Below are 23,489 nucleotides of genomic sequence, written 5' to 3'. Positions count from 1 at the left end.
TGGAGTCCTGTGTCCAGCTTTGGAGTCCTCAGCACAGGAAGGACACGGAGCTGTCGGAGCGGGGCCAGAGGAGGTCCCGGAGATGCTGGGAGGGCTGGAGCCCCTCTGCTGGGAGGACAGGCTGAGAGAGCTGGGGGGGTTCAGCCTGGAGAAGAGAAGGCTCCGGGGAGACCTTCCAGCCCCTTCCAGGCCCTCAAGGGGCTCCAGGAAAGCTGGGGAGGGACTCTGGATCAGGGAGGGGAGCCATGGGACAAGGGGGAAGGGTTTTAAACTGAAAGACGGGAGATTTGGATGAGATCTGAGGGAGAAATTGTTTGCTGTGAGGGTGGTGAGCCCCTGGCCCAGGTTGCCCAGAGAAGCTGTGGCTGCCCCATCCCTGGAGGGGTTCAAGGCCAGGTTGGAGCAACCTGGGCTGGTGGGAGGTGTCCCTGCCCAGGGCAGGGGAGTTGGAACTAGACGACCTTTAAGGTCCCTTCCAACCCAAACCATTCTATGATTCAATGGGTTCATGGAGATAACCATGGCTGGGATGGCCCAGGAGGAGAGGGGTGCTGTGTCTGTGCTGGTCACAGACTTAGGACACGCAGTGCGCGGCCCTACCTGCAGGTCTAACAGCTGTTCCTCCTTCTCTCTTTCAAGATCCTCACCTCCTCCGGACCATGACCCCCGAGAACATGTGCCACATGACTCCCCCTTCTCGCCTGGAGCACCCTCCTCCGCCGCCTCCCCCTCCGCCTCCCCACCTGCAGGGTCCCCCGCCACCGCCGCCCCCCCACCCGCACCAGCAGCAGCACAACCCCCACTACCCCGGCCTGCAGCGGGACATGTTCATGAAGGCCGAGCCCCTGATGCCACCCTACGGCATGGGGCAGGGCATGGCGCCTGCCGACCTCCACCATGCCCAGCAGTCGCAGATGCTGCACCAGCTACTCCAGCAGCACGGAGCAGAGTAAGGCCTCGGGGCGCTGGGGCTTTTCAGCGTTATTTGCGTGGTGTGGGGAAGCGGGGGGGAGGAGGGAATGGGAGCTGGAGGCTCACGGAGTGCGTGAGCAGAATGACTGGGTTTAACGGCAAGTTAAGGAGCGTGCCCTGGGTCTGTGGGAGCGAGCTGGGGAGGCATCGAGCTGGAGATGTGGAGCGGGGCCAGAGGAGGCCCCGGAGATGCTGGGAGGGCTGGAGCCCCTCTGCTGGGAGGACAGGCTGAGAGAGCTGGGGGGGTTCAGCCTGGAGAAGAGAAGGCTCCGGGGAGACCTTCCAGCCCCTTCCAGGCCCTCAAGGGGCTCCAGGAAAGCTGGGGAGGGACTCTGGATCAGGGAGGGGAGCCATGGGACAAGGGGGAATGGGTTTAAACCAAAAGAGGGGAGATTTGGATGGGATCTCAGGAAGGAATTTTTCACTCTGAGGGTGGTGAGCCCCTGGCCCAGGTTGGCCAGAGAAGCTGTGGCTGCCCCATCCCTGGAGGGGTTCAAGGCCAGGTTGGACGGGGCTTGGAGCAACCTGGGCTGGTGGGAGGTGTCCCCACCCAGGGCAGGGAGTTGGAACTAGACGACCTTTAAGGTCCCTTCCAACCCAAACCATTCTACGATTCTGTGATTTAAGGTCCCTTCCAACTCAAACCATACTACGAGATGACCTAAGTGTGGGGAAGGGTTTTTGCGTGGCTCGGAGTTGGGCGGTGGGGACAGACAGGAGGACAGCAAAGACGTGGCTCAGTGCAGGGATGGCGCAGAGCTTGGCGGTCGCAGGGAGGGTGGGCAGAGCCTGGCGGCAGAAGGTGATGATAGTCCTGAACGAGCCCGTGGCTCCCCGCATGAAGAAGGTTTTCATGGAGGTTCCCCGCATGAAGGTTTTCATGTGAGATCCCAGCTCTTTCCTGGTCGCGGGCTGTGGGGCTGTTACCTCCCCACCTCGGGCTTTCCTGCTCAGCCTTCGCTGTCCCGCGGGTCTCCGCAGCCTCCCGGTGCACCCTGCCAAGAAGCGGAAACACTCTGAGTCGCCCCCCAACACCCTCAATGCACAGATGCTCAACGGGCTGATAAAGCAGGAGCCAGGTATGGGGTCCGTGCCACTCAACCCTGACAGAGTCCAAACGCCTCCCTGGCACCAGCCGGGAGCGCTCTCACCAGGTATGTGGTTTTTGCCCACCCCATCCCCTTCCCCCTTAATACCCCCAGCATGCAAAAAAAACAAACCCCTGCTGCCAGCCCGGGCACCCCGCTGGACCAGGGGGCTTGGGAGGAGGGCATGTGGCCACCTCAGGGGGTGCCAAGCAGTGGGGCTCATCCCGGCTGGGCTCCCAGGAGCCCAGATCTCATGCCCGTGGCGGTGCCCTGGCAAGCTTCAGGCTGGCCGCGCAATGCCAGTCGCTTCCTTCTGCTCTTACGCAGCCGAACGCTCTTGTCGGGGTGATTGAAACAGGTATTTTCCCCTCACGGCAGGCCTGATTCAAGACAACGACAGCTTGAACGGCTCCTACTTGGATCCCAACTACCAGTCTATAAAGTGGCAGCCACATCAACAGAACAAGTGGGCAACCCTGTATGATGCCAACTACAAAGAACTGTGAGTCATTCACCCGCCTTTGGAGAAAGGCAGATTCGCCTTTTGTGTGTCGGTGGCAGGGGACTGGGGGGATCATACTCACACGATGGGACAAGGATCTTCCTGGGCTCCCCCATGTCCTCTCCCGTCATGCTGTGGTGGAGATATTCTCCCCACCGTACCTTTGCCACAGGGAAAGTTACTTCTCTGCACTTTTGCAGGGCTGATGGAGGGCTAAGAAACGGGGCTGGCTCCGTAGGAGCCAGCAGAAGGCGGTTCGGCGGCTTTGGTGACAGTTTGGCAGCCACTTAGACCTTGGTCTGCCCTGGAGGGTTGGATTGGCAAATTCAGCCTTGCCCTCAGCATGGGTTGGACCAGCAGCACCTTTTCCTCCTGCCCAGGCTTACCAAGGTCCCGGATTTTAAAACAAGCATTAGGATTTCCTAGACGATGCATAGCAGGGATGGCTGGAGGTAATCTAGAGCCACTTCAGCGCAGCTTGAGAGCGGCGTGGAGGAGCCTGAGGAGGAGGAGGAGGAGGAGGAGGAGTGGGAGTGGTTGATGGGCAGAAGAGGAAAGGAGGAGAGAAAGAAAGGAAGAGGGAAGGGGTTGAGGAAAGGCAGGAGGGGCAGGGAGGCGGCAGAGAGGAGAGCTGGGGTGGCCGAAGCTGGGTGGGAGGGTGGGCTCGGGGGGCTGCGTGGGGCTGGGGGCTGAAGGGAGAAGCTGGGGCAGAGGAGGGTGGAGGCAGCGCGTGGACCAGCTGCGCAGGGAAAGAGGAGCGCTCAGGAGGAAACCGCCCTGGATCCTCCCTGCATTCCTCGGAGGTGACAGAGAGCTGGCAAGCAGCAGGCTGGGTTCCAGGAACCGCTCGCCGAGCGAACGAACCCCCCCACCCCGGTTCCCCTCCTCCCCTTCCTGCACAGCCAGGGGCTGGTGGGGGTTTTCTCGGGGGACAGGGAGCAGCGGGTGCTCCGGTGTCTGCGATACCGAATCACCCAAGACGACTTATCAGCCCTTGCCTGGATGGTGCTCGGGATGGGAGCCAAGGAGCCCAGGCGAGGCCTGTGGTGGAGGCAGAGCGGGATCCGGGACGTGCAGGGGAGTTCTCCCAGCCCTCCTGGAGACACATCTCCTGCTCCTTGGGTCATCCCTAACGCAGACCTGGTGGCGACTGGGACGTGCTATGGGTTGTTCCCCTGCGGAGAGGCGGCTGTTGGAGTTGGTTACTTCTTTGGTGACATTTGATTTTACTTCTGTGGCTCTTTCCCCACCCGCAGCAGGAGAGGGGTAACTTGGGGAGGTGGTTACTTCTGTTTTACTGAACTGTTTCTCTAAAGGAAGCATCTCCCACCTTCAGGTGGGATATCAACCGCTTCTGGGGACTCATGAGCGGCTCCGAAGTCCAGTCCTGCAGCCCTGCCCCTGCTCTCCCCCACCAGTTTGCTTTTCTGTAGGCTGGGGGGAGTGGGGGAAGCTGAGCATCTCTCGCTGAGCACACAACACGCCGCAATCCCAAATTCCTGCTTTCCCACCCAGGGCAGTGTTCGTGTTGGCTCCAAACCCCTCTGAGCTCTGTCTGGATGTGCCATCTCTATCGCTTGGTTTTCAACCGGGACCTGGGTGTCACTGGGCAGTTGCGATGCTGCCGTTTGCCCACCTGACAGAGACACCTTCGGCTTTTGCTGCTGTTTTTGCCTCTCCCAGACTCTGGTTTTGTGCCAGAACTGCCTCCAACCATGACCCTCACTATCTTTGCCCCATATCAAAGGGTTTCTGAGAAGTGGAAGCACCAGGAGAAGCAGACCCCCCCTTCTCTAGCTCAGGCAACGGTTGGCCACAACCTGTAAGTCCCTGGGGTGGCCTCTCTACCCCCGTCAATCTCCGCAGGGCTTTCACGCCATGGCAGCGGCACAAAACAGCACCTTGTGTAGTCAGCAGGGTCCAAAGAGCTCCGCGCCTCGCGGGAGCAGACCTTTCGCACGGCCTCGCTTTTCTCTGGGACATAATGAGTCCCCCCCTTTTCCTTCCAGCTCTCTCTGTTTACCTGCGCTGGGTAAACGCTCCCTCGTCCCAAACACGTCACAGCTCTTTCAGCTTGTCACGGAGCGTCTGCAGGTGTTGCAGTCCCCGGTTCCGGAGATTTCCCCTGCGCCCCGGTATCGTACAGGGTGCCTGGCCGAGGGAAAACACGCAATATTTTCTGCTGGGCGCAGAGAATTTGCTGGAGCCCTGCAAACCGCGGCTTTTCGCTGCTGCAAAACCCAGCCCTGCTCCGCCGTGTTCCTTGGATCCGCGCTTGGGATCGCTTGCCTAATACCTGCTTTTAGGATTTAGGGCGAAACCCAGAGCAAACCTCCTTCGGTGGCATTTAGGTCATCAGCCCGTTGTGTAATGACTAAATTCCTTTTAACTGACTTCATGTAGATTTTAGGAACCCACGTGCCCGTTTGTTGTGGCACTGGATTTGGCCAGAATTAAGGGTTAAGGTCAAGGGTTGATCGATTGATTTTTAGTTACACGCTACCCCGGTGGACTCTCCCTCCTTCGCGGTGGGTTTGAGGCCAGGTAGCTCTAGGAGAGCCTGTGCAAGCTGGACCTACATCTCCTTCTAAATGGAAGATCGCTTAGTGCTCCCGGTACGGCAATGCACCAGAATATAGCTATGAGAAACACCAAAGGATCCATCTTCCCTTCCTTCTTCTAGAACAGCATTTTTTAGGTTGACTAATCCAAGTTCTAGCAGGTAGGAGCCTCCCCCTTCCTTTCTGCCTTTTGGGTGCACTCAGCAATCGAGCGGGATCTCCCTCTCTTAGACATCCGTGAGTATTTCCACGATTCAGTTTCCTCTGAGATGATAAAGCAAGGACCAGCCGTTCCCGGTCTGTTTGCTGCTGGAAGCTTTCCTCTAGTTTGTAAGTGCTGTTAAGAGTTTCCTTCCCCTACAGGGAACATATTTTTTTTTCCCCCGCCGCTGGGATCCAGGTGCCCACAACCTATTCACAGCCCCAGGAATGTGAATCATCTGAATCATCTGATTTTTCCTCCTCTTGTTCTTAAGAAAAAAGACCGGAAAGGCGGGTGAAGGAGGGAGACTGAGCCTTCAGGATGCCATGAACATGACCCTTTCTGTTGGGCTAGGGGAATAATGGCTCCGTCAGTACTTTATTTAATATATTTTTCATAGAACCATAGAATGGTTTGGGTTGGAAGGGACCTTGAAGCTCATCCAGTGCCACCCCCTGCCCTGGGCAGGGACACCTCCCACCAGCCCAGGTTGCTTCAAGCTCCGTCCAACCTGGCCTTGAACACTTTTTGAACCCATACAGAGCAGTTTATATTTGTGCCTGGGGATTTATCTGTAACATTCCATGCTAAGCATAAGCTTACAGGGCAAAAAATGCTATTAAATGATATTCCATGCTCCTGCTCTTGCGCACGCAAAATTGGGTCCCTTGATGGTTTCTCTCTGCCAAGAGTGGGGCTCAAATGTCTCAAAGTCCATCATGTTTGGCAGTTGATCAGCTGAGAAAGAGAAGATTTTTCCAGATTTGAGGTATGGATGATATGGTCTTTCTGCTGTGATTGAGCATCTTGCCGGGAGATGCTGAAACCTGGCGGGATCTGGGAGTTTGAGATCCAACAATCTGTGTCAACCAACGGTGCCGCCTTGTCTCCTGATTTTGGGGGGGGAACTCAAAATTGCTGGGCTCTTGCTGGAGTTTTGGCAGGATTTTGCGCGTATTTTCAGTGCGCCCACCAGCTCTCTGATGTGCTCAGCAAAGGAAGGGGGCTTCTGGGAACAACCCATGAAGCGATGCCTCCTGAGAACCGCTCGAAGTTAGGTGCTCCCGAACTCTTTGGCTAAGGATGGGCAAAGGGTGGGTGTTGCTGGCAGCTCAACAGCGTCCTTCTTGCCATCAGGCAGATATGCGAGGAGCTGAACCCAGCGGTGGAGCTGCTCAGGTTCACCACCAGCACCTACAAATCCGCTGGCAGCCACTTGCCTCCTCCTTCCACCGGTTTGTCCAGTTGGTGCCACTCCGGCTTTTCTTCCCAGTTTCTTGCAAAGAGGCTTCCTGAAGAGCTAAACACAGCCTCGTTAGCGCTGGCTGATGATAAGCCTTAAGGAGACCTTTTCTTCCACCAGTTCCTACCTGAGCCGCTCCCAGTGAAGGCACCAATAACCAACACTGAACGTTTTTTGCTCCTCAGAAATTTCCTCCTATGGTTAGTGATGCTCAATAGCCCTTTGAGACTTTCTTCCAGCTTCTCTCAGCACCGCTCGAGCCCATTTAACAGCTCTGTCTTCTTACGCAGTGAGTGTAGCTGTCACATCAGGTCACATTTGTATCTGGTGAATGAGCGGAAAATTAATAATTAATGGCTCCTCCTCGGCCATTGCTGTGGCTTGATGAGATGGGGACAGCCCAGGGGGGGTCTGACCTCATTCTGCAGTTCCTAAGTAGCTTTTCTGCCTTTTATGAGACCTGTACAGTGAGTTTAGTTGTGTGGATGGCGACAGATTCCCCGTCCTCAGGCAGGTTGGAGCAGTGGAGAAGTCCTGCAGCTGCCAGGAGAAGGAAGAGGAAAGGGAAGCCGGGCTCGTATGGACTACACGGGTTTAGTTTTGACACAGGTTTCCTAGAAGTAGGCTGGATTCAGGAAATGCTGGGAAGGAAGGGGGGAAGGAAGGGAGAGTTGCTGCATGGATTCGCGTGGAGGTGCCTGGAAATCGGTGTCGTGGCTTGCTGGGCTTGTGTCTCAGGCTCCGCTCACGTGGGCTGAGGGATCTGGGTCTGACCGAAGTCTCTGGATTAGTTTTATTGATAATATGTTCCTTCTTGGCCCTTTGCACTGGTTTTGTGGTTTCGGACTCGCTGAACCTTCAAAAAGGTTAGCTGGTTTCCAGCAGCGGTGCCGAAGAGGCCTGGAACCGGGCAGTTCCCTAATTTACTCCTGGGAGCAGGAGTAATTCATCTCCCTGACAGCCTGCTCTGATAAATGCCAGCAGGCTCCCTCCTCCCTCTCCCCCGCTGTTTACAGTTTGAGGGAAGGCAGCTGGAGAAGGGTAGTGTAGCACCCAACAGAAACATTTCCACGCCGAGCCCAGAGCCTGGAAACCTCCGATCCTGGAAACAGGGCTGGTGCCCTTCTCTTCCCATCAAGCAAACTGGTCCTCTCCATGCGCTCTCCTCCGGAGCTCGGGGCTGCGGGCTAAGCCTGAGCTTTCAGGCTTGCACTCTTTGGTTGAAGAAATGTCCTTATAGACAGCACCAAACCTGGCCTGGCTGGAGATCCTGGACCTCACCAAGGGGACGGAGGTCGGCGTGATGTGATCCTGTCCTGTTGGATGGCGTTTGGGTTAGGTGACAGGGTGTTGTTGGCCAGCTTGGCTCATCTCATGGTCGTGGATGGATCGCTGAGGTCTCACTGTCTCGTGTCGCGAGTGTATCTCAGGCAGCTGAAGGGACCACGTACGCTGCTGAGCTGTGGACGCACTGGTGGGAATGTGTTGGTCTGAGATGGGACCATCAGAGAATCACAGAATGGTTTGGGTTGGAAGGGACCTTAAAGCCCACTCAGTGCCACCCCCTGCCCTGGGCAGGGACACCTCCCACCAGCCCAGGTTGCTCCAAGCCCCGGCCAACCTGGCCTTGAACCCCTCCAGGGATGGGGCAGCCACAGCTTCTCTGGGCAACCTGGGCCAGGGGCTCACCACCCTCACAGCAAACAATTTCTTCCCAATCTCTAATCTAAATCTCCCCTCTTTCGGTTTAAAACCCTTCCCCCTCATCCTATGGCTCCCCTCCCTGATCAGGAGTCCCTCCCCATCTCTCCTGTAGGTTCATCATGCTGTAGGTTCCTCCATCCCAGTGTTGGTACCCTGGAAGAGAAACAAAGCAGGGACTGCATGGAATTAGTGAGCGATCTTTGAAGTAGGGGGTCTCCAGACATTATTTCTGAGGAGTGGTTGAGATAGCTGGGGAAACTGGAAGGAAGGAGGAGAGAAATAGGAGAGGTTTTGCTTCCAGAGAGGAAGCAATCGAGGCACGTGAGCATCCCTCTGACAATCCTGCTCTCGGCCACACATCCCCGTACAGTTCCCTTTGCAGCAGAGACACGTTTCCCCTTGCAGTGTCTTTCCCTTTGCCGTGCACTTTAACGTGGAGGGCGAGGGTGCTCCCTGCTCCTCTGAGTTTGTAACCCCCCACCCTCACTCGGATTGGGAGAAACCTCCTCTCCTCTGATCCTGCCCTTCCAAGTCCTGCCTTAATCTCCTTTTGTCAGTGGGGGCATTTTGGCTAAAATAATCCATTTGACCCCAGACCTTTTATTCCTGACGCTTTGTCCTCTGACCCCTCCGCTCTCCCTGGGAAAAGCCAGCGTGGCTTTGGCTGCCCCTGAGCTTTTGACTTGTCAGCGGCTGGTGTCATCCCAAATCCCGGGCACCGTCTCTGCCTGGGGGTCGCCTGCCTTTCCTTCTCCTCCCACCACATCCAGAAAGTCTCAGGAGGGACACGGTGCCAGCCCAGTGCCCGAGGACTGGCTCCGGGGCAGGGTGATGGCGGCTCTAAGGTCCCTGTGGGTTAAGATGAAGGGGAGGATGGTTTTTCATGTGTCACTGGAGCCCTTATGGTGCCTCAAGTGGCGATGTCCCCCCCACCCTGTGGCAGCAGGGGAGTGGGTTTGCTGCTTCCAGGTGGGATTTACAACATGAGAGTAAAACAGCACTGGAACAGGAGATCCAGGGGATACCCAGCCCCGCACACTCTCTGCAGTGGGGCAAGCCGAGAGCAGCTCCTTGGCTCAGCCGGAGGCGATGGGCTGAAGGCAGAGGGCTGGGGACATCCATGGCCCCTCCACTACCTGAAGTGTTCCCCCTGCAGTGCTGCCTCCAGCTCTGGGGCCACCAACAGCAGAAGGACACGGAGGTGTTGGAGCGGGGCCAGAGGAGGCCCCGGAGATGCTGGGAGGGCTGGAGCCCCTCTGCTGGGAGGACAGGCTGAGAGAGCTGGGGGGGTTCAGCCTGGAGAAGAGAAGGCTCCGGGGAGACCTTCCAGCCCCTTCCAGGCCCTCAAGGGGCTCCAGGAAAGCTGGGGAGGGACTCTGGATCAGGGAGGGGAGCCGTGGGACGAGGGGGAAGGGTTTTCCACTGCAAGAGGGGAGATTTGGATGAGATATTGGGAAGGAATTGTTTGCTGTGAGGGTGGTGAGCCCCTGGCCCAGGTTGCCCAGAGAAGCTGTGGCTGCCCCATCCCTGGAGGGGTTCAAGGCCAGGTTGGACGGGGCTTGGAGCAACCTGGTCTGGTGGGAGGTGTCCCTGCCCAGGGCAGGGGGTGGCACTGGATGGGCTTTAATGTCCCTTCGTGCCCAAACCATTCTGTGATTCTATACCCAGAAAGCAGCTTCTTGCCTCCTATCTCCCCCAGCACGGAGATCCTGCGTTGGGGGATGCACCGGCCACAGCTTTTGGGAAAACTCAGAGAAAAGGAGCCTCTGAGAGGGGGACTCTGGAGGGATCAGGCATCTCTGGAAGACAGAGGAAGGGGAGCCTGACTGTCTCCCTTCTCTCAACACGCCTGTTTAGCAGCCATCAGTTTGAGTGACGTTAACCAGAGCATGTTTTGGAAGCATCCATGGTTCGGAAGGTCGGTCAGTCCCTCCCTCTTCTCTGCTTTCTCTGTTAAAAACCAGTGGGGCGAGAGGTGAACGCCTGGGGGTCCTGGGCAGAGGGAAGCAGCTCAGTGGGCAGAGGTGGGTCTCGGTGAAAGCAGTTTGGAAGGGCTCCGGCACCCCTGGTGTGAGCGTGGAGGGTGCTGGGACCAGCCCAAGCCGCTGCTCCCCATCAAGAAGAGCCAGATGGAGAAGTGGGGGCTGAGGCTGGGAGGAGGGCGAGAGCGGAGGGGAATTCCTCTCGTGCTTCTGGGCTAAGGTAGTGCTCTGCTCCCACCGTCTGGTTTGTGTTCGGGGCAGCCCCGGGTCCCTCGGGTGCAAGAAATGAGTAGTTGCTCCCGGCCATCCCAGCATTATTCATGAACGCCTGGAAATATCCGCAGGTTTCGTCCACATTAACCCCTCAAGAGCGTGTGTGGGGAGAATGGCTTCCCAGACAGAAAGGAGGTGGCCAGCCCAGGGACACCAGGCGAGCAAGAGTGACTTTTCCCTTATCTCCTGCTTCCCAAAGCCTGCTGATACCTGCCTGGTCCATTGCTGTCAGTCTGTCCGCCTCCCCTCCCAGTGCTCTGGGCACTATCCGTCTGTCTGTCTCTCTTGAGGACTGGAGGTGGAACTCAGAAGTGGTTTGCTTTTATGGGAGAGTCCTCCATAATTTTTAAGCCTGATGTCAAAGCCTAGGCTGAGCCTCGTAGTTCTTTAATTAATAAATGTATTAAAAATAATTACTAAATAAATAACCTCATCCATAGTTCTTTAAAACAATAGGATTTTGGTGTTCTCCTAGAACTGCTCGGTGGGGCGGCAGGATGAGAGGCATCTCCTTCCCCGCTGCGTAGGACGGGCAGCGCCCCGGGGGCCCACCAGCTCAGCTCTGGGGTTTGGGATGGCGAGAGAAAGGGGACTTGCTGCAAAGGCCACATTTTTCCCCCGTTCCCATGGTAACCGGCCCATTAAGGAGATGTAGATTAAACCTCCCCAGCTGGTGTGTGTTCATCGGGCTGCCAGGGCCCCCTCCTCCTCCTCCTCCTCCTCCTCCTCTGGACCTGCCTGCTGGGGGCTGGAGGCTTTTCCCAGCAGCCGGAGCAGGTGGTTGCGATTTCGGCAGGAATCCGGCACGCAGGAGGTACCGCCTGGTAGCAGGGCGACATCGGGAATGTGATGGGTGAAGCGAGTGGAGGTGTGGGACCCCCTCCGCCCCCCAGGTCAGCCTGAGCTGCGTCCCCAGCCAGCAGCATTCAGGGGGCTGCTCCAGGCTTCGGGTGGGTTGTGGAGATGGTACCTCCAACGGGTGTGGAGACAGGGCTCAAAAATGAGCTGCCGCCCTGGTGTGGCTCATATCACAGAATCATAGAATGGTTAGTCGTATGAGTAAGACTCTTACAAGTCCTAGGAGGAGCGTCTGAGGTTGTTCAGCCTGGAGAAAAGGAGGCTGAGGGGAGACCTCGCTTTCTACAACTCCCCGAAAGGAGGGTGTAGCCCGGGGGGGTCGGTCTCTTCTCCCAAGGAACAGGCCATGGGACAAGAGGAAACAGCCTCAGGTTGTGCCAGGGGAGGTTTAGACTGGATATTAGGAAAATTTTTACACTGAAAGGGTTATTAAGCATTGGAACAGGCTGCCCAGGGAATGGGTTGAGGCACCATCCCTGGAGGGATTTAAAAGACGGGCAGAGGTGGTGCCTAGAGATGTGCGTTAGTGATGGTTTTGTCAGAGTTGGGTTGATGGTTGGGCTTGATGATCTGAAAGGTCCCTTCCAACCCAGGCAATTCTATGATTCTATGATTAGAGTTGGAAGGGACCTTAAAGCCCATCCAGTGCCACCCCCTGCCCTGGGCAGGGACACCTCCCACCAGCCCAGGTTGCTCCAAGCCCCGTCCAACCTGGCCTTGAACCCCTCCAGGGATGGGGCAGCCACAGCTTCTCTGGGCAACCTGGGCCAGGGGCTCACCACCCTCACAGCCAAGAATTTCTTCCTCAGATCTCATCTCGATCTCCCCTCTTTCAGTCTTTAGTACTATAACATAGCATATAGAGTGGTGGTTGCCCCAGCTTTCCTCATGAAACCCTGGTCACGGGAACCATACCCCTTTCCAGTTGAAGACCCACCTAAAGCAAAGCTTCAAGGAGATACAGACCTTCTCTGAACTCTCATCCCTGCACCGCGGGATGGGTTGCAGCACGGCAAAGTGTTGGGTTCATGTCAGGCAGTGCTGGTGCCCGTGGGCACCCAAGAGCAGCACCAGCGCAGGGCAGGAGGGACAGCATCAGAAGTGGTCTCTTTTGCCCCAACTCAACCCTTCTTCCCTTCCCATGTGCCTGCTCTGCCTCAGGATTATTTTGTGGTTGTATGTGTGGGTAGAGGTGACCTTCATGGTGTATGGTGAGGTGGGACTGTTCCCGGCAGACGTTGTTTGTGTGTGGTGGGACGCGGAGGTGAGCTGTCTGGTGAGGTGTCCACCCGTGGGGTGGTTCATGTGCATCCGCACCCCGGGCTGTGGCCATGTACCGTGTCATACAGACCCCTCGTTGTCTCTGCTCCTGGGCGTGTGGCTCATTGTCCTGGTTTGAGCGACACAGGACTAATTTCTCTTCTAATGCCTCAGAAAACTGCACTTTTAGAAGATTGTTGTGTCTGAACTGGTGAAAATATTTACTTTACAGCCGGCTCTGCTGTGGGGGATTCAAGGTCTCAGCATTTTCGAGCTCGCCAGGTGCGGGGATGAGGAGGAGCGAGACCCGGGCACTTGCCCCAAGCTGCCAACAGGGTTATTTCAGACCAGGAATGTCACATTTGATATAAATTAGAAAGTTTGCTGAGGAGTTCTCTCTCCATCCCTTTCTGGCTGCCATCCTGAGCACTCCTCGCCCCGGTGCCGGAGCCCTGAGCCCTTCCCTTCCTCCCGCAGCCGCAGCGCTCGCAGGGTCCCACATTGGCTGTCCCTGCGGGGATGCACGGCTTCCGCTGATGGAATGGGCTGAGTATAATCCTTGTGCATTTTATATCAGTATCGGGATCAATATTGGGTCTTTAGTCTTATTAATGGTAATTATCTAGTTTTGTTCTATTAAATCTGGTTATATTTCAGCCCTTTGGTTTCCTTGTTTTTTCCCGATTCTCCTTCCCAGGTGGGGAGGAGTCATCAGGTGATAGAATAATTGTCTAAACGACAATTTTGTGGGTTCCTCAGACCTCAGGGTCATCCTTCCCCCCACCAGCGTGAGCCTCTCGTGGGGTGCACAGGGTCTAACGCCTGCTGCCGTTTCCACAGCCCGATGCTCACCTACCGCGTCGATGCTGACAAGGGCTTCAACTTCTCAGTGGGCGACGACGCTTTTGTGTGCCAGAAGAAGAATCACTTCCAGGTCACAGTCTACATCGGCATGCTTGGAGATCCCAAGTATGTGAAGACCCCCGAGGGCCTGAAACCCTTAGAGTGCTTCTACCTGAAGCTGCACGGAGTGAAGGCAAGCGGGAGCTAAGGGCCAGTAGCGAATCCAGCAGGGAAAAGGGGTCCTTGACAGACGGCTGGGATCAGGCAACACCACATCTTCACGGGCTAAGTTGTAGGGAGAGTGTTGAAGGCCAGGACAAGGCAGATCTTGGAATAAGAGTCCTAAGATGACTCAATCACTGCCTGGGTGTCTTCAGGGCTCCCTCTCACTCACCTTTGACTCCAGAGCTATATAGGCACTTTGGGAAGATCTTTTCACCTTCAACCGTGTGTTGGACACACGTTCACCCATGGTCGGACAATGACCACACTCAGGTTGGGTGTTGCAAGTCAGTTGTACTGTGAGGAGCACTGGGCAGACAGCGGGGGAGAAGGAGGTGGGCAGGGGAAGGTCTCGGCTTTCTGCTCTTTGTCACATATCCAAATCTTTCTCTCCAGCTAGAGGCCTTGAACCAGTCCATCAATATCGAGCAGTCGCAGTCTGACCGCAGCAAACGGCCCTTCAACCCCGTCACGTGAGTATTGCTCGGGGTGTAGAATGGAATCATAGAATAGAATTATAGAATCGTCGAGGTTGGAAGAGACCTTTAAGATCATTGAGTCCAACCATCACCCCGACACTGCCAAACCCACCACTAACCCATGTCCCTCAGCACCATGATTCCACGTCTTTTAAATCCCTCCAGGGATGGTGACTCCACCACTGCCCTGGGCAGCCTGTTCCAATGCTTCACAACCCTTTCAGTGCAAATTTTTTTCCCTAATATCCATCCTAAACCTCCCCTGGCACAACTAGAGGCTGTTTCCTCTTGTCCCATGGCCTGTTCCTTGGGAGAAGAGACCGACCCCCTCTGGCTACACCCTCCTTTCAGGCAGTTGTAGAGAGCGAGAAGGTCTCCCCTCAGCCTCCTCTTCTCCAGGCTGAACACCCCCAGCTCCCTCAGCCGCTCCTCACGAGACCAGTGCTCTAGTGGGACGTGCTACTGGGGCATAAGCAATGGCAGGAGAGGGTGGGGAAAGAGGCTGAGTCGGAGGTCTTGGGGTTGTACTGTGGCTGTCACAGTCTCCAGTTTTCTCCTCTGTTTCCCACAGCAAAGTTTTCGTCTCTTCACGTTCCCAGTTCTGCTCGGTGCCCAGTTCATAGACCCGCCTTGGTGGAGCAGGCCAGGAGATGGTCATTCCCCAAAGAACCTCCTTTCCAGCAGTGTCCTCACTCACTCCTCTGTTTTCCCTTCCCCAGGGTCAACCTGCCTCCAGAGCAGGTCACCAAGGTCACTGTGGGGCGGCTGCACTTCAGCGAGACCACAGCCAACAACATGCGGAAGAAAGGCAAACCCAACCCAGACCAGAGGTGAGGAGCACTGGTGCCTTCTCCAAGCCGTTGTGAACACTCAGGGCCTGCGGATGTGCCAGTCCCCGAGCTGGGGAGTGTGGCTGGAGGGAGGGGGACATGGGGGACAGGTCCTGAATTGGTTGTCCTTGTCTGTGTGGAGGAAAGGAGGTGTCTGCTGTGGCCGCAAGGGTCTCCCCAACTCTGGGAGGGGGTGAGAACAGTGGCTGTGCCCCATAGCACAAGGAGAGGGGATGTGCGAAGCCCACCATGACAGCTTGGTGCCTGGGCAGACTGTGCGGTTCCTGGTGCAGGATGGCACCCTGACCTCCCTCCCCTCTTGGCAGGTATTTCATGCTCGTGGTGGCCTTGCAGGCACACGCGCAGAACCAGAACTACACGCTGGCAGCCCACATCTCCGAGCGCATCATCGTCAGAGTAAGTCCCTCTCTCCTCCCTCAGCCCCTGCAGGTGCCCCGCAGTCCTTTGCTGGATCTCCTGGGCAATCTTCCTGCCTTCCTCTGCCTTTCCAGTGCTTTCCCCACCCAGCCCTCTCCCACCTTCTCCAAACTCCTACTGCCTTGCTTGTAGCTATCCCTGTCCATGACTGGGGTCTGGCTCCAGCCTTTCTACACCTGCTTAGTCGGAGCAGCCTCAAGGCATGCAAGAACCTCTTGCAGGATAGGGAAGGTGTCCCATTCTCCCAAGGTTGGACCAGTGTCCAGGGCAGAGCTGTTGGGAGTGAGGGAACAGTGTTGTTGGGACAAGCTATTTGTATTTTATTCTCCCCCTCTGCTCCGCTCTGGGGAGACCCCCCTGCAGTGCTGCCTCCAGCGCTGGGGCACCAACAGCAGAAGGACACGGAGGTGTTGGAGCGGGGCCAGAGGAGGCCCCGGAGATGCTGGGAGGGCTGGAGCCCCTCTGCTGGGAGGACAGGCTGAGAGAGCTGGGGGGGTTCAGCCTGGAGAAGAGAAGGCTCCGGGGAGACCTTATAACAGCTTTCCGGTGTCTGAAGGGGCTTGAGAGGGACAAGAAGGCTGGAGAGGGACTTTTTACAAGGGCTTGTAGTGATAGCAAGGCGTTCGACACGGTCTCCCACAGCATCCTCATAGGGAAGCTTAGGAAGAGTGGGCTTGATGAATGGACAGTAAGGTGGATAGAGAACTGGTTGAAAGACAGAGCTCAGAGGGTGGTGATTAGGGGCACAGAGTCTAGTTGGAGGTCAGTGAGGAGTGGTGTTCCCCAGGGGTCAGTGCTGGGTCCAGTCCCAGTCAATATATTCATCAATGACCTGGACGAGGGGACAGAACGTACCCTCAGCAAGTTTGCCGATGACACAAAGCTGGGGGGGGTGGCTGTGCCCCCCCAGCCCAGAAGGCTGTGCCACCATCCAGAGAGACCTGGACAGGCTGGAGATCTGGGCAGAGAGGAACCTTATGAAATTCAACCAGGGCATGTGCAGGGTGCTGCACCTGGGGAGGAATAACCCCCCGCACCAGGACAGGTTGGGGGTGACCTGCTGGAGAGCAGCTCGGTGGGAAGAGACCTGGGAGTCCTGGGGGACAACGGGATGCCCATGAGCCAGCAAAGGGCCCTTGTGGCCAAGAAGGCCAATGGCATCCTGGGGGCATCAAGAAGAGTGTGGCCAGCAGGTGGAGGGAGGTCATCCTCCCCCTCTGCTCTGCCCTGGGGAGGGCACAGCTGGAGCGCTGTGTCCAGTTCTGGGCTCCCCGGGTCAAGAGGGACAGGGAACTGCTGGAGAGGGGACAGCAAAGGGCTACCAAGATGCTGAGGGGACTGGAACATCTCTCTGATGAAGAAAGGCTGAGGGATTTGGGTCTCCTCAGTCTGGAAAAAAGACGGCTGAGGGGGGATCTTATCAACGCTTATAAATACTGAAAGGGTGGGTGTCAGGAGGATGGGGCCAGGCTCTTCTCAGTGGTGCCCGGGGACAGGACAAGGGGGAACGGGCACGAACTTGACCATAGGAAGTTCCATCTCAAGATGAGGAGGAACTTCTTTGCTGTGAGGGTGGCAGAGCCCTGGCACAGGCTGCCCAGAGAGGTGGGGGAGTCTCCGTCTCTGGAGACATTCAAACCCGCCTGGACGCGTTCCTGTGCCACCTGCTCTGGGTGACCCTGCTCTGGCAGGGGGTTGGACTGGGTGATCTCCAGAGGGCCCTTCTGACCCCTGCCATTCTGGGATTCTGTGATGGCCTCTCCTGCTCTACGGTCCCTCTGCAATGTGCACGGAGGGATGGGTCTGTGGGGCTCTCCTGATGTCCTCACTCCCTCTACGCCTCGGAGTGCCTCTGCCCAGCAGCAACGCAGCGTTTCTCTCCCTCGTTTTCAGTCCCCACTTTCCTGTCTCTCCACAGGCCTCCAACCCTGGCCAGTTTGAGAGCGACAGCGACGTGCTCTGGCAGCGCGCACAGCTCCCCGATACTGTTTTTCACCATGGCCGGGTTGGCATCAACACGGACCGCCCCGATGAAGCCCTCGTGGTCCATGGCAATGTGAAGGTCATGGGTTCGCTGATGCACCCTTCAGACGTCCGAGTGAAGGAGGACATCCAGGAGGTAAGAGCCAGGCAAACCAGGGCAGGTTTGGGGTGATGAGGGGTCTGAAGAGCCACCACAGAAAGTTTGAGGGTCCTTGTGAGCCTGTTTCAGCTGCCGATTTTAACATAGTCTTTATGGGCAACCTGAGCTCCTGTTGACCAGATGGGAAGTGCCTTAGAAGTCTGTCACCATCTGTCCCAAACACAGCTTGTCCATCGCATCTTGGGGAATATCGACTCTTCCGCTGTTAGCCAGAACTAGCAAACGCAGAAGTGACAAACCCGAAACCGAGCGAATATATGAGATAGCACACTGGGGTTTGCCAGAGCCTGGGTGGGAGGCTCCGCTCTGCTCTGAAGTCCTCTCAGCTGGATGCGCCTCTCCAGAAAAACGGGGTACAATCATGTCTCATATGTATGAGAACTGCCCTGTGCCTGGTTGTGCAGTGGGACTCGGTCTCCTCCTGGTTTCACTACCCAAGGAACGTGTCCAGTGACAAGAACTGGAGATCAACCCCGGTGCAAATGCTGTTTGTCCTAACGGCTGGTCTGAGCAGGGTTCAGGGCAGTCCCGTGAAGTGCTGCCTCGCAAAGATATAACCGTGAGCCATGGTGGGTTTTGCTGCTTGGAGCCAGAGACTTGGGAACTTCAGAAGCAACACCCCGCTTAGGAGTTGCGTGTGTCTGTTTTGTCCCAGGTGGACACCACAGAGCAGCTGAAGAGGATCTCCCGTATGCGGCTGGTCCACTACAACTACAAACCCGAGTTTGCGGCCACGGTGGGCATTGACAACACCTCGGAGACAGGTATGGGCCTTGCGTCACACCGCGGTGACCTTCTTGCCTCTGCAGCGCTGGACCTCGTGTTCTGACACCCACAACGGCGTTTTGTTGATGGTGCCAAGCGGCACTGCCCTTCCTGGTGGCTGTACCCAGCTCTGCCCTGCGGCAGCCCCCCAGGAGTGGGGTAGGAGAGAGGGGGCTTCCCACCACCTGAAGGTTAGGCATCTAATGAAATTCCTCTTCAGTGAGTGGGAGAGAAGATGGCGCTTCCCACAGATGACTTACAGGGCTTCTGTGATGAGGCTTCTCCCAGTACCCACCTCTCTGCAGGGCTACAGCCACGGCAGGGTGATGCCAAGACCCCTGTCCACGCAATCTGGGAACCAGCCTTGTCTGAACAGCCCTTGCTCTTCTGTGGCTGAGCGTGTATGGGCTGCCCGGGCCATTACAGGGTTCCTATCAGCGACCACGTGGACCAGAGAAAGAGCTGTGTCAGGAGGAGCCCTGCCCAGACCACCTTGACCCACTGTGCTGTTTCCATGCAGGCGTCATTGCTCAGGAGGTAAAGGAGATCCTCCCTGAGGCTGTGAAGGACACCGGAGACCTGGTCTTTTCCAATGGGAAGACCCTTGAGAACTTCCTGGTGGTCAACAAGGTTGGTGGCAGCCGGGAGGGGCAGGGAGGCTGTTGAACCCTGGCTTGAGGGAGTTGTGGAGCTGGGAATGGAAGAGGGAAACTGGGATGCTTGGGAAATGCTTCTAGGCCAACACCACCCATCTGAGTTTCAGATCTGGCTGGTCTTTCAGATGTCAGGAGCAGCCCTGGGTGGACGGCGGACATCAGCAGGGAGGAACTAGCCTGATGTGGGTGGAAGTTGGCAGCATCTCCCTCGGGAAGGGCTCCTTGTTGGCAGCCTCCTGTAGGGAGGCTCTTAGCCATAATCTCTCCTTTCTGGATAAGATAAGGTGGTTATGTCAAGATAACCCAGAGCACCTGGCTTGCCTGACCTCTCCGTAACCTGTGGCAGCCTGTTTGCTGCTCTGGGACGTTGAGGAGACAGCCTTCCATAGCACACATCAAGGGGACAGCCTCCCAAAGCTGCCAGCTCTCTCCTGCGTCTCCTGACCAGAGTAGGAACGGCCAGGACTGACCGTAGTGCCTTGTTTCTCCTCTGTGGAAGCCTAGATCCCTGCAGTTTCCTCACCAGCTGGCAGTAGCTGCGAGCGTCACCTTTTCTTTGAAAGCTGGAGAGGGACTTTTTACAAGAGCATGTAGGGATAGGATAAGGGGTAACGGCTTCAGACTGGAAGGGGTCGATTTAGATGAGATCTCAGGAAGAAATTTTTCACTCTGAGGGTGGTGAGCCCCTGGCCCAGGCTGCCCAGAGAAGCTGTGGCTGCCCCATCCCTGGAGGGGTTCAAGGGCAGGTTGGACGGGGCTTGGAGCAACCTGGGCTGGTGGGAGGTGGAAGGTGTACAGGAGTGGAGTGGCAGAGCCTGGGGCTGGATGGGGGGCAGTGGTGGGATGTGGCTGCAGTTGTGCTGGGAGACGCTTGCGCTGGAACGCTCTGCCTTTATGGGAGGGTCTGCAGGATCATGGAATCATTTAGGTTGGAAAAGACCCTTGGGATCATTGAGTCCAACCACCGACCCCGCTCTACAAAGTTCTCCCCTACACCATATCCCTCAACACCACATCTAAACGAGTCTTAAACTCATTCAGGGCTGGTGACTCCACCACCTCCCTGGGAGGAAGATTGTTCTCCAGAAGCTTCCAGATTTGGACTCTCCGTTGGTCTGGATACAACTGTCTGTTAGATAACGCTGCCAAATAGCTCCAGCAGCTTGCACTGCAGAGCAAGAGAAAGGGTAGATGGAGAGCATGGCTCACATGATTTGATCAAGGGCTCCTGATGAAGACGGGGACTTTGTGTCAGTCCTTTGTAATTGAGGAAGTGCCAGCAGGAGACCTCAGGGATCCTGCACCAACATTGATTGTTTTGGTTGGCTTTGAAGAGGATATCTCTCATTCTTGCATCCAGGGGCTGTAGGGATCTAGATTTGCCACGTGGGATGATTCCCTACCCCCAGAGCCGGTCGTTGTGTACCCTTTCCCCTGGGGCAGGGCATGGGAGAGCAGTCAGGGTGGCCAGATCCATGGGAGCAGGAGCGCCTCCACGTGCCAGGCCACCCAGACTCCCAACCCCTTCCCTGGCAGGAGCGCATCTTCATGGAGAACGTGGGAGCCGTGAAGGAGCTGTGCAAACTGACAGACAACCTGGAGACCCGCATCGATGAGCTGGAGAGGTGGAGCCACAAGCTGGCCAAGCTGAAGCGGCTGGACAGCATGAAGTCAACCGTGAGCTCCGGGGCATTCAGGTACGGCCACACTGAGGACACGGGAGCCAGATGAGATGTCTCCTTCTGAGACCAGGCAGCCCCGAGTGACAGCTTGGTTTGGGAAAGGGGAGATGGGGAGGAGTGGTGGGGTGTTGGAAGATCTCATTTGCCTGGGGTAGATTCAAGGAGCTACTGGTGAGACAGGTCTGGCGTACACATACCAAGAGCCTGCTCTTACACCAGCCCAAGAAACCCCAGTGTGAAACTGTCTCCGCGTTTCCCTAGAGCAAATGAGCAGCTTTCTCAGGGCAAAGAGTTCCTCATGTTTCCAAAATCATCATACCCACCCTGCTCAGCTTCTGCAGGTTTTAGGGCAGAATTCAGGCTCTCTGGGCAATGGACCAGCACTGCACCGACGCTTGAGCCGATAAAGTGACCAGGGTTTGTGACTGTCGTGCCACGCAGAGATTTCTCCCCTCCCAGAGAATCTCATTTTTGGCTGGGAATCCCTTGGCGTGCCGTCCCGGCATGGCTCAGCTCCATTCCTCCTTTTTCCTTGCAGCCAAACGGGAAGCCAGTTCAGCCGCGCGGGAAGCGTGCCCCACAAAAAGAGACCCCACAAAGTAGCCAGCAAGGTAAGGGACCGTCCCAAAGTGGGGAGAGGTGGCCAAAGAACGCTCGTCTGCATGGTCCTCCTGTGTTTCCTTCCCTGCGCTGCAGAGGGAGAGACCCTGTCTGCTCCCCTTTCCACAATTTCTCCTTCCTTTTTGTCCGTGCCTAATGAAGACGTTCTATGGCTTCTGCTCTGCGGGGGTTCAGGGCCTGCAGGAGAGCAAACCGGGGTGGGATCTGTGTGAGGACCAGGGCGGGAAGAAGCCCTGAGCTGATCTTGAGGTTTTTCTCTTGCAGTCACCATCGGTTGTCCCGGAACAAGCCTGCATCAGCCAGCGGTTCCTGCAGGGCACCATCATTGCCTTGGTCATCATCATGGCATTCAGGTGAGAGCGCGCGCCCCGGGCTGCTGTTTCTCCACTCTCTCCAGCTCATGGGTTTGGTCCATGCCATCCGTGGGGTGGGTAGCAAGGGGCTGTGGACCTACAGCTTCCTTCGTGGGCTGAAATCCCTTGGAAGCAGATCAGAACCATGACATGGCCCTTGCCCCATGCCCATCCTCAGCAGGTCCCTCTCTCTTTCTTTCCAGCGTGGTGTCCATGTCCACGCTCTACGTGCTGAGCTTGCGCAGTGAAGAAGACCTCGTGGATATCGATGGGTAGGTACTTCTGGGCTCTGGGGAAGGGATGCGGGGACCGGGGAGGGGTCTGAATCGCAAAAAGCGAACGCTCTGGGGTTGTTGAGCTCCAGCGAGTCAAGCTGTAAAGCCAACCAAATGCATCCGCACGTCCAAGTCTGGCGCCAATTAAATTGTCTGGAGCAAGAAGCGAGGAACAGAGAAGAAAAAGGAAATACGCTGCTGTTTGGCTGCTCACGTATCCACTCGTGGATGGTCTGAACGTTCTTTGGATGCCTCTTCAGCTGGACTAGAACAGCATTGTCCCACTGATTGCAGTGGGGCTGGACCAGTCTGTACTAGGCGAGAGTTTCCCTCTGCAAACAGCGTCCTTGGTGTGGAGAGAGCGTTGAGGGAACGGCCCCAGCCCGGCAGCCTGTGCTGGGCATTCGGTTTTGGCACGCTTCACTCCTTTGGGAGCTCACGTTACCAGATAACGAGTCTCTTTTTCTCTCCCTCTTCTCCCTGTCCTATCTCTCTCCCTCCTGTTCTGGTTACATCTCTCATCCGACCCATTTTCTTTCCGCTTTGTCTTGAATTTTCCCAATTATTCTTTCCATTTCCATGATCTCCCATATCCTCTTTCATTCCCCCTTCTCCTCCTCATCTTCTACCTTTTCTTCCCGTCTCCCTTCCCTGTCCTGTAGCTCTTTTGCTGTGCCCACTGCCTGTCTCCTGGCCCTCTTTCGGCACAGGGGTCCTGGGGTGCCGGTCGCTCTATGTCCACGGTATGTTACTGTTTCATTATACTCTTATTTAATTGCCGCATCGCTTCTCTCAAATCCTCTTCTTTCTTCCATCTGCACCACAGAAGGCCCAGAATCTTAAGCCAAACTGAAAGCAAAGAAAGGGATATGAATATACAAGTGGGACTCCAGGAGGAAGGATTATGGACCCCATCAGGAAGGGGAAATTAGGATTGGGAGATTGGAGAACCAATTAATCCAAAGCTAAATAAAGAAACCACATACTACAGGTAGAGCAGGAGCAGGCAGCGTGAAAGGAACGGCAGGAATGTGTAAAAAGGATGAAGGCTTTTGAAGAATTAGCCAAAAAAGCTGTTCCTACCCTCTCTTCATATGCGAGTAGCTTTATTGTGGAGGGTCACTCTCAAGTACAGGACAGATCACACTGCAAAAGGAGGACAGAAAAAAAACCCTAAATTATTTCTTTTTATGAGCCATCACCGCTGGGAATGTTTGGAAAGGTACCGACAGAGGGAAAAGTGGGCGAGTTACTCGTTAGGTACAGACCAGTGAAGCACCTCAGTTAATGGGCTCTGCGGGGCTGCTGCAAAATAATTCCCTGAAAAGAAAAACAGGCCCTCCTGGTCTATCGGCAGCCTTCGGACAAAACACGGCATGAAGAGCGGCGGAAGGCACAATTAATTTTGTTCTTTTAAGAGCTCCACATCAGAGTGTTTCACAGGAAGCAATTAAAGAAGTAATTGCTTGTGGGATGCGAGATAAAGCCACACGTGGGAAGTGTTGGCGAGGCAGTGGAGGAACATGAGGGATAGGGG

The 23,489-nt window shown here is 56.2% G+C and overlaps 1 protein-coding gene across 5 annotated transcripts in view; it reads left to right on the top strand.

The window, feature by feature from the left end:
* The window catches only part of MYRF (myelin regulatory factor), a 75,521-nt gene that overhangs the window by 41,063 nt on the left and 10,969 nt on the right, over nt 1-23,489 (top strand). For 3 of the 5 annotated variants that reach the window (XM_063333374.1, XM_063333372.1, XM_063333370.1), the window contains 15 exons: nt 640-949; nt 1,954-2,126; nt 2,439-2,562; nt 13,486-13,681; nt 14,107-14,183; nt 14,909-15,019; nt 15,346-15,436; nt 17,376-17,576; nt 18,256-18,364; nt 18,886-18,995; nt 20,558-20,718; nt 21,242-21,314; nt 21,589-21,677; nt 21,881-21,949; nt 22,615-22,695. In XM_063333374.1, coding sequence (XP_063189444.1) covers nt 640-949; nt 1,954-2,126; nt 2,439-2,562; nt 13,486-13,681; nt 14,107-14,183; nt 14,909-15,019; nt 15,346-15,436; nt 17,376-17,576; nt 18,256-18,364; nt 18,886-18,995; nt 20,558-20,718; nt 21,242-21,314; nt 21,589-21,677; nt 21,881-21,949; nt 22,615-22,695 — 1,975 coding nt within the window. The remainder of the gene's footprint in view (nt 1-639; nt 950-1,953; nt 2,127-2,438; nt 2,563-13,485; nt 13,682-14,106; nt 14,184-14,908; nt 15,020-15,345; nt 15,437-17,375; nt 17,577-18,255; nt 18,365-18,885; nt 18,996-20,557; nt 20,719-21,241; nt 21,315-21,588; nt 21,678-21,880; nt 21,950-22,614; nt 22,696-23,489) is intronic. The other 2 variants (XM_063333373.1, XM_063333371.1) reach the window with 1 other exon arrangement.

This window comes from Chroicocephalus ridibundus, chromosome 4 (assembly GCF_963924245.1).
Source record: "Chroicocephalus ridibundus chromosome 4, bChrRid1.1, whole genome shotgun sequence".
NCBI lineage: Eukaryota > Metazoa > Chordata > Aves > Charadriiformes > Laridae > Chroicocephalus > Chroicocephalus ridibundus.
This window is presented reverse-complemented; position numbering and strand designations above follow the sequence as displayed.